The sequence below is a fragment of the Syzygium oleosum genome, unplaced genomic scaffold (genome assembly GCF_021117445.2).
Source record: "Syzygium oleosum isolate NSW1041296 unplaced genomic scaffold, Sole_v2.1 Sole_v2.10, whole genome shotgun sequence".
Taxonomy (NCBI): Eukaryota; Viridiplantae; Streptophyta; class Magnoliopsida; order Myrtales; family Myrtaceae; genus Syzygium; species Syzygium oleosum.
In genome coordinates, this window is record NW_026607494.1 from 1,599,294 (window position 1) to 1,612,087 (window position 12,794).

Sequence of the window (12,794 nt, forward strand, 5' to 3'; positions counted from 1 at the left end):
GGTACCTACGATTATTATGGTACCCCCGAACATGGGATTGACCCCCTCTGTTCACATCAAGCCTTTTTCAGGTACTTATGATAGGACGCAGGTACTTCGACAAAGCAAAACCCCGTCAAGGCAACCAAAGAGAGGTTCGGGTCCTAAACAAATGAAATCCAGTCGTGGCGACAGAAGATAAGTTCGGATCCTCGACACACAATATCAACTACCTAGGACTATTCTACCCTCCTGGTAAGGTAAGTAGCTTTAGGTATGCCTTTATTTGCTTTAGCATGCATCATCTTATATCGTATTATAAAAAATGGGACCCAAAGTCCTGCCAAAAATAACATTCATCGTACATACATGGGCCATATTTAGGTGTCATTTTATCTTTGAATGCAACCTCTGCGAGCTCACCTTCAAAGAGGGGCAACTGATGACACCTATTTTTTTTATTTACAAAAAAATTAATTAATTATGCAAAATTTAGGAATTAATTTTTAGTTCCTAAAACAAAAAAATTATGTTTTTATATCTAATTGCATTGCATATAGACATTAAGCACATTTGCATTAATAAGGCCTATTAGAGCATATTTTATTAATTAACTTTAAAAAAATTTTAAAAAAATTTAAAAACATATATATATATTAATTCAGGTTGAGCAGGGTCGGGGCCAGGTCGACCCGGCTCTTTCTCTTTTCACCCCACATAAGCTCGGCCCACTTTTCTTTTTTCTTCTTCTCCCTTTCGCGCAAGCTGGGCCTAGCCCGGCCCAGCTTTTCCTTCTTTCTCTCCCCCCTCGACTCTGGTCTTCTTCCTCTGCTCTCTCCCCTGCATCCGGCCGTCGAATAACGGACAGCCGAGCGGTCTCACGTCCCCATTCGAGCAGGTAAGGGAGTAGCAAGAGGAGGGCATTGATGGTCAGTCCCATCCCTCCCCCTTTCCCGGTCTCTCCCTCTCTCCTCTTATCCTTCGGTGGCCGCGAAAGTCAAGGAGCAGAGGTGCAAGTTTTCCTCTCCTACATCGGCCTAGAATGGCCACCAAAGTCGTGGCGCAGAGCAAGCTGGCGCAGGGACCATTAATGCCACGACTTTGGGGCGGAGCAGGTGGCCGGCGTCGCCTATAAATGCCGTAGAAGAGAGGAGAGCAGGTCGGTCAAAGAAGGAAGAAAAACAGAGAGAGAGAGAGAGACAGATTGAGAGAGAAATAGAGAGAATGGGAGTAAATTGAGAGTTACAGGTCGTCGAGGAGCAGCAACAGCCTCGCCGTGGCCAGCAGGAAGGCTAGAGACCCCTTAGAGAGCAGTACAGACCGGTGAGTCCTCCCGGCCTCAGCACCCCCTGTTTTTTGGCACGATTTGATCGGGACTTGCGCCGGTCGTTTCGCGTGAATCCCGGGCCATACAATCTCTGGTCCAAGCCCCCACTCGCTATCGGAGGCGAATCGCGGCCGCTGGAGCCGACCAGGTCACCGGAGGTGGTTGAGATCCCTCAATTTTTGTTATGCCCCCCATCTGTTTAATGAAATGCCTCAAAGAGGCTGGATTTGTTTTTGCTCGCCGGCCGGCGAGTGGGTAGTCGGACGATGGGCCCGGTCATCGGAGAAGGTAGGTTGAGGTTTATGAGGTGGAGACCCAGGCCATAGGTGGCCTAGGTCATCCTGCGAGACAGTCGGATCTCGCCGGCCGAGGCTCCCGCGTGTCCAGACATGCGGGAGCCATCCTTGGACCGGCTTGCAGACCGGTTGGACCGATCTACAAGCCAAATAGGGCCAATTGGACCCAGTCGAACCGGCCCTATTTTGTCTTTATCCACCGGATCGGGCTCCGATCAGGCCCGATCTGGTCCAGACTTGGGTCAATGACCCGAGTTGACCCCCAGACCCGGGTCAGATCCGAAAATGCAACCCGGGACAACGCGATGGGTCGGGTCCGTTGACCCAGGTCAGTCCTAATTGACCCGGATCCGCCGACCTGAGTCGATTTCAATATTATATTATTATTTTATTAAAAAATTTTGAAAGGAAATTTTAAAAAAATTCCCAAATTTTTTAATTTTCTTTTTAAAATTAGAATATAATTTAGATATAAGTGTTATCTAATATTTGTCTAAATTATGTGACATATCTAAATGTTTTAAATTTTTGTTGTATTATTATTATGCATGTTATTTTTTAATTAAAATATAATTTCATAAATTATCATGTTTTAAATCGAATAGACCTATAAAACTATACGACAGGGTTTTGCATGTTATATTCACCTTTGTTGTATTATTATGCATGTTATGTTTTCAATTAGAATATAATTGCATCAATTATCATGTTCTCAATGCTGTCGCCTTAGTTAGGATTAGAACCCTAGACTGCATATCTATCCTGACTACTAATCATTAATGATTGTGCGCTCGCTTGATTACCTCACATGTTAGGAGAAATGTCCTAAAATCAATCCAAATTGCCTGACAAATATTTTCTGAAATGAACAGGGTAAAAAGGTACCGAAAGGGCATTAATTATTAAACTAGTGTAACCAAGTCCCGGAACTCATTTAATCTCTGATTCGCAGAAGTAAGCAATTCTCCCATTGTCTTGCTTGGGTGTCTAATCGACCCACCCCAAACCGATTAATGGCGACTCCTAGATAAAAACCACATGCAGGTTAAAAACCTAAACCCTAAGTCGCGATATGGAATGGGCTTGGGAGAGCCCGAGTTAAGTCCCGAACTTAGACTTAGCGCGTACTAGGCGAAACCCCATTTTTTGAAAATAAAAATCGGAGATCGGTCGCAACAGGAATAATCCCTTCCTGCTTCACTGTAAATACACCGACGATTTCTTGTCCAAAAAATGTGAGACTCGGTTCCATTTCTGTTTATTGTAATTTGTGCTGGCCAGAATGTACTAAGACCGTCATAAGCATATATATATTATACAATATCTTTGACATTGATCAAGAGAGTAAACCAGGCACAGTATAGAACATTGATATATTATAATGTGACATTTTTATTCGGGCTCTTTATTTTCTTTAATTCGAAGGTGAGACGGGGTGGCTCAGGACAGAGAAGAGCACCGATCAAGGGTTAACATACAATTCAAATGGTGCACAGAGCAAATTCGGACGGCGCAGCTCTTTGTTAATGTCCTTCCATGCATCGACCACTTGCTTACGGAGTTCCTCCTTGGCCTCTTCCTCTGTAACTCTGTATTGTTTCATGAAACACTCCACTGAAGATGCCGGATGACCTCTATCTTGCTCACACTGCAAACAAATTTCTCGTGGAAATTATTGTTTTCTCCTATTGGTAAGATCTATTAGATAAATTAATACAGATTAATCAATTTTGTTCACAGGCATTGCTTTTATATACCTTGTGTCCTGCAATGTCATCCATGAGCCGACCGACTACTGCCGAAACCTTCACCATCTTGGGGTCGTCGAATATTAACCAATCAAAGGCATCTTTTGTTACAATATCTCCCATTCCCAGAAACGACGTCGCTATTAGCATTTCAGTGCCGAATGTTGCTAAAGCAACGGGCATGTGCTCCTCCATTGCCGGTACGTGGTTTTGGTAGAACCATTTGGCTTCGGCAAAGTATGCTGTCACTTTCCTTTTCATCTCAAAGTTCATTCTCAAATGTAAAGCTATGTTAATGTTGGAACTCCAACGTATTTGGTGGACTTACGTATATTACAGCCTCTCATCCTCATCCAAAAACCCGATATTCTATTGCAAGTGGACGGAGTAAAAATTGCATTTGATTGATGTAACGTCGAATGTCTTACCACTTCTTTTGCATAGAAGAGACGGTAAGATCGCCCTTTTCTCGTCACTTCGTAGCCAATTTCATCGTACAAATCGAGAATTGTCTGGTAACACACTCGCATGTACTCTGGCAATCCATCTTTCGCATTAACGTCTGTCACGCCGCACTTTTTTGGACTTTCGGGACTTGCGCGCTAAGGAGGTATTTCCGTGTAAGGGTCTCTCCCAGACCATACCTCACATGACAGCGGATGGTGGATTTCCTATTTGGTCTAAGTTTTTGATTTTGGAGTTGCCACTAGTCATTATTGGTAGGTAGACTAGAAACCTAATCGAGGTATGGGAGAAATACCACGATTCTATGAACTAGAGATTCTGAGTACGGGGACTTGGTTATGCTAATGATCCCGAATGGAGATCCTTAACGCCCTTTCGGTACCTAAGAATGATACGATGTCTAACGTGTCATACAAGTTTATGAGGTTTACCCACTAATTCTATCCATTCTAATCGTGGGAAAATCAATCAAGAATTAAATGCGCAATCAATGTCAATCAAATCAATCAATCCTAAATGGTCTCTAAAAATGAAAATCAATCAAAACATCCAAACCCTAATGAAGCTCTAAAAGCTTATTCATTTCATGATTCGCACTTTTTTAGGGTCTTAGGGTTTTTTAGGGGTTATAACTATTGAATTTGAGATTTTCTAAAAATACCACTTGGGCACTTCTAAAAATTCAAATTTCACTTTCTAAGGTTGGCCACAGTGTTTTTGAACAATACCGTGAATTTTTGAATTTTTTGATTTTTTTTCAGAAATTGAATTTCTGCGAATTTCATTAACCGAGAATTGATTTTTATGATTTTCTGAAATTTTTTTATGAATTTTCCAAAGTTTCAATTTTTCAATTTTTTTTAGATTTTTCCTGAATTTTTCACATTTTTTATTTGTATTTTTAGAATTTTCTAAATTTTTATGAATTTTCTAAATTTTTTTTTAATCTTCTGAAATTTTTTATTTTTTGTGAATTTCCTATTTTTCTGAATTTTTTTCCAATTTTCCAAAAATTTTCTGAATTTTTATTATTTTTATGAATTTTTTTAATTTTTTATAGATTTTTTTTATTTAGATTTTTTTAAAATTTGCCGCCGGGAAATGAACCAGACCAGCCCGGTTCAACCCGATTCGGCTTTGGCCGAACCGGGCGTCACCGGCGCCGACGCCGATCACCTCTTCCGGCGGGCACGACGCCAAAAACGGCACCGTTTTGCCCTTTATTCCCTGAAGCATTTGGTCGAACGGTTGGTGGGCATATTCCCAACTCAAACGTTATCAAGGCCGCCAGTTTGAACTTGTCGCCGGCGACCATTCCGGTGACCTTTTTGATTGATTTTTGGTTCTGTGTTTCCCTCTCATCACCATCTATCAACTTCAACTTACAGACTTGTCTTTGGATCGTCGCCGGCCGGCGAAAAACCGGTCGGAAAATGCCAATCTGCTACTAACCTAAACCATACTCATCAGAAGCTTTAAATCCTTATTTTACTCGCCCTAGCCGTCTATGTCGATCAAAATAAGTTCCAAATCATCAAACAAGGTAAGAAAATGCTAAATTGGGTGACCTATGTCCACGACGACGCTCCGGCGATGATCTCCGAGCTCCGGTGTGGTTCATCAATGGTGGCCAACTCGGTTTTATACCATTTAATGACCCAAAATGTAATCAAACAACGTAACTATGATTAGAAACGTATTATAGACCTCCAGAAAATCAAAATCTCAAAGAAAATTGCATGAACATCCATTTTAAGGTCAAAATGGTTTTCTGGAATTCTAAAAAAAAACGTGACCACGAGCGATGTTTACCTGCTTCGTCCGGGATTGAAATGTTGTCCTCGAGCTAATCGGTCACCGTGGAAGTCTTCTTTGGCACTTGAGCTTCAAGACGGTGGCTTTGGATTCGCTGAAGAGACTTTGGATGCTTCTGCCGAGACTGATTTCCAGGCGTTCGTGATCAGTTCCAATTTTGGTTCGCCGGTGAGGAAACTCATCGGTGAGACCGATTTGCCGGCGCTTTTCGATCGGAAAAGCGCCAATCACTCGGCCTCAAGGAGTCTCAACTCACTTCTCTCACTAGTTTTCTCTCTTTCGTCTCTGTTTCTCTCTCTTCTCTCTTTTTGGCAATTCGTCGAACACCTTCCTCTTTCAATGTTCAGTTTTTCTTGGTTTTTTGTTGATCAAAATTCCCGCCCAAAGTTTGTTATTAACCAACCATGAATCGGTTGGGATGATTCTTTGGTGCCAGCCGGATATTTTCCAGCTGGCCAACTCGATTTTCACGTGTGAAATTGATCACACGAAGTCGGCAAAGTCTCGGGCGCGAACTATTTTTTCTGGGTTTATTGTGCATTCTTGGGTAAACCGGGTGAAGAAGGTGATCGACCCGGGTCTGGTCGGGTTGACCCGGCCGACCCGACAGACCCGGGTTGGTCTAAATTCACAAATTCGACACCATTTTACCAATTTTTCAAATTTAAACCCAAAATTGAATTCCTCATCATATTTTGAACCCAAATATATGATTTTTCCCAATTTTTGTCATAATCATGTCCAAGATTTTCAAACTTTTGTATTCGGGTTATTAGGGTTTTGTTCAATTCGATGTCTTAATGATGTGATTAGGCAAAATTGGTGTTAAAATTGAATTACCCACATATGATTAACCCTAGAAATGGTGGTCTCATGGTTCGACAATTTCATATTGGGCACGATTCCCAATTTGGGCTCAAAATTCTTAATTTTCAATTGAATTTTGGGGTTTTCTGATTTCTTTGACAAATTGTGCAATTGGACCGACCATTATGTAATTCAAGGTCCCGGAAACATTTGTTGTGAAGACATTATGACTTAAAAATGACTAAAAAAGATTTAATTGCATTTTTGGTTCAATTCGGGTTTGATTTTGTATTAATGAAATTGGATTTAAAAGAAGACTAATGACTATTTTTATGGAATTTTCTGATTCCATATGCTATTTTTCTTGATTTTCTTACTTATTTTGACTAAAAGAAATTAATGAAAAATGCAAGAAAATGCTAAAAAATTTATTTTTGGTTTAGAAGTAGGTTTCTAAGCTTGGCCAAGATTCCTAGTCCTACTTTTGAGATTTTTGAAAATATAAAAAAATGAGCTAAAAATCAGGTGTCAAGAGTTGCCCCTCTTTGGAATTGAGCTCATTAGAGGTTGATCTCAAAGACAAGGTGACACATGAGTTTTTAGTCAACTCAATGAACAAGATAAGATGAAAATTTCACAACAATTGATTAGGGATCTTGCTTTTGAAATTCGTGATCTAATCCAAAAGTTCTCTTTTCAGAACATATTTTGAAAGGTTCTTAATGATTGAGGGAGAGAAACTTACTTGTTTGTAAGCGTCTCTTTGTTTCTTATATAAGGGCATGAATTGATGGTGGTGATGATTATGATGATTATTCAGATTTCGTGGTTTAAGGACGAATCCACGAACCATGAACACCTAAGGCTCCTCGCCTGAGGATTTGAAAATTTACCTTGTGGTTCCTCACCAGTAGAACTTTAAAATTTGCCTAGTGACTCCTCGTCAGTAGGACTTTAGAAATTGCCTAGGGGCTCCTCGCCTGTAGGACTTGAATTTGCCTAGCGATTCCTCACCAGTAGGACTTGAATTTGCCTAGGGGCTCCTCGCCTGTAGGACTTTGAATTTGCCTAGGGGCTCCTCGTCTGTAGAACTTGAATTTGCCTGGGGGCTCCTCGCCTGTAGGACTTTGAATTTGCCTAGGGGCTCCTCGTCTGTAGGACTTGAATTTGCCTGGGGGCTCTTCGCCCGTAGGACTTTGAATTTGCCTAGGGGCTCCTCGCCTGTAGGACTTTGAATTTCCCTAGGGGCTCCTCACCTGTAGGACTTTGGATTTGCCTAAGGGCTACTCACCTGTAGGACTTGAATTTTCGTAAGGGCTCCTCGCCTGTAAGACTTGAATTTGCCTAGGGGCTCTTTGCCTGTAGGACTTTGGATTTGCCTAGGGGCTCCTCGCCTGTAGGACTTTGAATTTGCCTAGGGGCTCCTCGCCTGTAGGACTTGAATTTGCCTAGGGGCTCCTTGCCTGTAGGACTTTGAATTTGCCTAGGAGCTCCTCGCCTATAGGACTTGAATTTGCCTAAGGGCTCCTCGCCTATAGGACTTGAATTTGCCTAGAGGACTTGAATTTGCCTAGAGGCTCCTCGCCTGTAGGATTTTGGGAAGACTTCAAACAATGAATGCCTTGACCATGAGTTATGTGATTTTTGAGGTTTTACTAACCTTTGTATGGTTTTTAGTTGACCAAAAACTATTTTAAAAAGTAGTTTTGAAATTAATCAAAACTGTTTGAAGCGTGATTTTTTTCTTAGCTTACCACAAACTGTTTGAAAACTTGATTTTAGGTTGACCAAAAACTTTTGCAACCTGGTCTCGAAACATGCATTCTTTGCATTAATGCATTTCAGATAATCAAATTTCCTCTTCGAGGAATTATTTGAACAAAATGCTTATAATCATTGAAGAAATGCTTGAAATGATCATTTGGAAGACCTTCTTCATTAGAAATGATTTGTTTCAATATATGAGCTTGGTCTTTTCTTTATTTGATTGAAATGGGATTTGTATGATATCCCTCAATTCTATCTCTCTTAATCAATCCTTAGGTGTCCGGAGATGTTCGCAATATATACAATCCAATTGATCCGATAAGGTCTTTCAGAGGACTGTAATGTTGGCTTGGTCAATGGCTATTAAAAGGATAGGCATTTTGAGGCCAAGAAAAAGGATTTTGTCATATCTGACTTCGGGTCTACAAGTTAAAAACCTCGAGGACAAGACAAGATATTATTGCATACACTTCTTTGAGTGATGACTTCTTGTCATAAAGTCATATTTCTACTCTCAACATCCCAATATGAAGAGTCTTTGAGGAGAGGTTGTATTGTTGGTATTGGGTAGGCTAAAAAAAGGCTCATTTGTTTAAATTCAGGATTTTTATGAAATTGGTGATCTTCTTGACATCACCACCCTTTTCTGTTGTCTACTAGGGATCCTTTTTTTTTTTTACAATCATCAGAGTCCCCTAAACATTCATTACAATATCTTTTCTTTTGCTCATTCTCACTTGTTGTGATCTGTGATCTCTCATGATCTTGATTTTGCTTTGTCATGACTTTTTTTGTCATTTTGAGCTTTCTTTTGAACTCTCTTTTTCTTTCTAATTTTCCTTGGGCATTTGGCCTTGCTTTTACCAGGCACACTACTTTTTCATGCCCCAGATTCTTTTGCTTTTGATCTTTTTGAATTCTAAGGACTCTGTGTCATGCTCTTTTGTTTCTTATCTATTAAAGTGGATCATATGCTCATGCTCCAGTGTGAAGAGATGATCACCAATTTAGGGTTCTGAAATGAATATTCAGGCTCAATTAGGCTTTGCCAAAGGTGATGTGTTTGAGTATAAGAAATGAAGTGCTCTTCTTCCTCTTGGGATGTCTTGAGCTTCCATATGACTTCATTTGAAGTTATCACAGAAAGATTGATGCGAGAGTATGCAATAAAATCTTTCTTGATCCTATTCTTCATAGCTGTCAATCACAAACCTCCTGATTTGCCCCAATGTGGGGTGATTCTTAACAGGGTTGTTTTGGAAAAGCTTCTCCACTTGTTTCAGCTCAAATTTGGTTTGCAAGGGGTAAGCATGTATTTGGGATAGTGAAATGGCTGCCTTTCATCACTTCAATTCATGTTATCATTGCGAACATCCCCTATTGCCTTCGGATGAGTTTTTCTCACTCACTCCTTTACTTTGGTTTTGAGTGTATAGGGGACGTGTTTGGATATGGCTTACCTTTCATCATTTGAAGGTCTTTCCATTCGATTTGATCCAAACTTTTTCTTTGAAATTTTTCAAAGCCTTTTGTCAAATTATCCATTTTTAAGGAATTTTGATACTTAATGAATTCTCAAAGAAAGCGTGTTTCAAAACTTTTAATTGAAACATTTTTGAGGTATATTCTTTTCAAAACAATGTGTTTTGTTTTGCTCAATTTTAGTGTCATTCCACTTGAGGAAAAAGAAGTTTATTTTTCTCTTAAAAAGGCAACTTCTTCAACACATGTACTCACGATTTAGGGATACCTGTCTGATCAACTTACCAAGATCTCTCTTGTTTGCATGTTTTTGCTTTGGTTCCACTGGGGATTCTTCTTTTTGTTGCTCCCTTTTCTTTGTCTCTCTGGGGATGATAAAAAGAGAAGCATATTAGGCGATATCAACGGGAAAATTGAATTGGAAATGATACTTCCCTCTATTATTTGACAACTTCATTGGGGATTCTGAAACCATCAACTGGTTCAGACTCCTTTTGCTTTCTTCTGCAAAACAGATAAACATGTTCATGAAATGCATAGTATGCATGCTATGCATGATATTGCACATATTCTAAAGTAACCCAAATCTCTTCTTGAATGTTCATATTCATTTCATGGATAAAAAATCTTGACAGCATCTGCATTTACAGGATATGCCAATTCTATTCCTGTCATATCTACAAGAATCAATGCTCCTCCAGGAAGAACTTTCTTGACAATGTATGGACCTTCATAATTCGGAGTGAATTTGCCACGAGGATCTGAATTGTTGAAGATGACTTTCCTCACTACTAAATCCTCTGTTTTGAAATGCCTTGGTTTCACTTTTCGGTTAAAGGATTTAGCCACTCGTCTTTGATAGGCTTGTCCATGGCATATAGCTCTTAATCTCTTTTCATCGATCATGTTGAGTTATTCATATCTTTGTTGAATCCACTCAGCTTCTGAAAGCTTCAATTGAGATAGTATTCTTAATGAAGGAATTTCTGCTTCAACAGGTAGCACTGCTTCCATTCCATAAATCAAAGAAAAACGGGGTTGCTCCAGTTGATGTTCGAATTGAAGTTCGGTATGCCATCAAAGCATATGGTAACCTTTCGTGCCAATCACGATAATTTTCAGCTCTCTTAGCTAATATCTTCTTGATATTCTTATTTGCCGCTTCAACTGCTCCATTCATTTGTGGACGATATGGGGATGAGTTCAGATGTCGGATGTGGAAGTGTTCGAATAAATCATCTACAATCTTGTTGTTTAGATTTGAGCCATTGTCCGTAATTATTGCTTCTAGAACTCCATATCTAGCAATGATGTCCCGCCTAATAAATCTTGCAACATTCTTGGCAGTAACATTCGTGTAGGAGTTTGCTTCAATCTATTTAGTGAAATAGTCAATAGCAACCAGGATAAACCGGTGCCCATTTGAGGCCTTGGGGTTGATTGGACCAGTCATATCCATGCCTCACATTGAAAATGGCCATGGTTCGGACATTTGATGTAGCTCATTTGGCAGTGCATTGATTCTGTATCCATAAACTTGACATTGATGGCAACATCTCACATGTTGGATGTAATCTGCTTCCATTGTCATCCAATAATATCTCAACCTCATAATCTTTCGGGCTAGAAGATGTCCATTCATTTGCGGTCCACATTCACCTTCATGAATTTCTTTCATGATCTGTTCAGCTTCTGTAGCATCCACACATCTTAGTAGGGTTGAATCAAATGATTTCTTGTAGAGGATTTGACCATTGAGGAAGAATTTGTTGGCTATCTTCCTTATAAATTTCCTGTCACCTGGTTGGCTTCCTTCAGGAAATTCTCCTGATTAAAGATACCTTTTGATGTCATGATACCATGGTTCGTTGTCAAACTCTGCCTGGACCATCATGCAATGAGCTGGTTGTTCAAGAATATTAATTTTCAATGGTTTTATATCCATACCATCTTCAGCTTGTAGTAAGGATGACAAAGTTGCAAGAGTATCTGCAAAATAATTTTGAGTTCTTGAGAGATAATCGAATGTTACTTCTTCGAAGTTTTCTATCATCTCTTCTAAGTATCTGTGATAAGGAATTAGTTTGGCATCTCGAGTTTGTCATTCACCAGTTGTTTGTAATATGATGAGTATAGATCTCCATATACTTGCAACCTCTTTACCTTCATTGAAAGGGCTAATTGTAAGCCGAGAATGCATGCTTCGTATTCAGCGACGTTATTGGTGCATGGAAATACCAATTTAGTAGATACCGGATAGTGTTGGCCTTCTGGGGAGATCAGTACTGCTCCAGTTCTTGATCTAGATAAGTTGGTTGCATCATCAAAATACATGGTCCATTTATTGTCGACCATTGTCAATATATGATCATCAAGTTGCTCTTCAGGATTGGCAATATTTTGCGAATTTTCTGCCAACATGTCTGCTATTGCTCTTCCTTTGACTGATTTTTGGGATGAACTTCTGATGTCAAATTCAGATAACAAGACTTGTCATTTTGCTAATTTCCCGACCAAGGAGGATTTCTCAAGAAGATACTTGATCGGATCATTCTCAGTTAATAGCAAAATTTGATGATGGAGGGTATATTGCCTTAATCTGTGTAATATCCAAATCAATGCAAGGCACGTCTTCTCGACTGCCGGGTAATTCATTTATGATGTTGTGAACTTCTTGCTCAAGTAATAAATGGCTTGTTCTTTACCATCATTTGGTCCTCTTTGTACAAGCACCGCTCCTAACGACTCATAGTGAATTGTCAAATATAAGATCAACGGAACTCCAGGGATTGGTGGTACCAGCACTAGTGGGCATACCAGATATTCTTTAATCTTGTCAAAGGCTTGTTGACATTCTGCATTCCACTTCACTTTAGCATTTTTCTTCAATAATTTGAAGAATGGTTTAGCAATCTCAGAAAGCTGATAGATGAAACGGGCAATGTAATTTAATCGCCCCAATAGGCTTCTCACTTCTTTTACCATAGAAGGAGTCTTTAAGTCATAAATTGCCTTGATCTTGGAGGGATCTATTTCGATGCCCCTGCTACTGACCACAAATCCTAGCAGTTTGCCGGATTTTGCCCCAAATACACATTTGTTAGGGTT

At 39.8% G+C, this 12,794-nt stretch overlaps 1 protein-coding gene across 1 annotated transcript in view; it reads right to left on the reverse strand.

Moving 5' to 3' along the window:
- Nucleotides 1-3,064: 3,064 nt before the first annotated feature.
- The window catches only part of LOC115665985 ((-)-germacrene D synthase-like), a 34,844-nt gene continuing 25,114 nt past the window's right edge, over nucleotides 3,065-12,794 (reverse strand). Inside the window, exons 5-7 of the mRNA XM_056315306.1 lie at nucleotides 3,779-3,912; nucleotides 3,360-3,611; nucleotides 3,065-3,250 (exon numbers count right to left, since the gene is read on the reverse strand). Of these exons, the coding sequence (XP_056171281.1) occupies nucleotides 3,065-3,250; nucleotides 3,360-3,611; nucleotides 3,779-3,912 (572 nt within the window). The remainder of the gene's footprint in view (nucleotides 3,251-3,359; nucleotides 3,612-3,778; nucleotides 3,913-12,794) is intronic.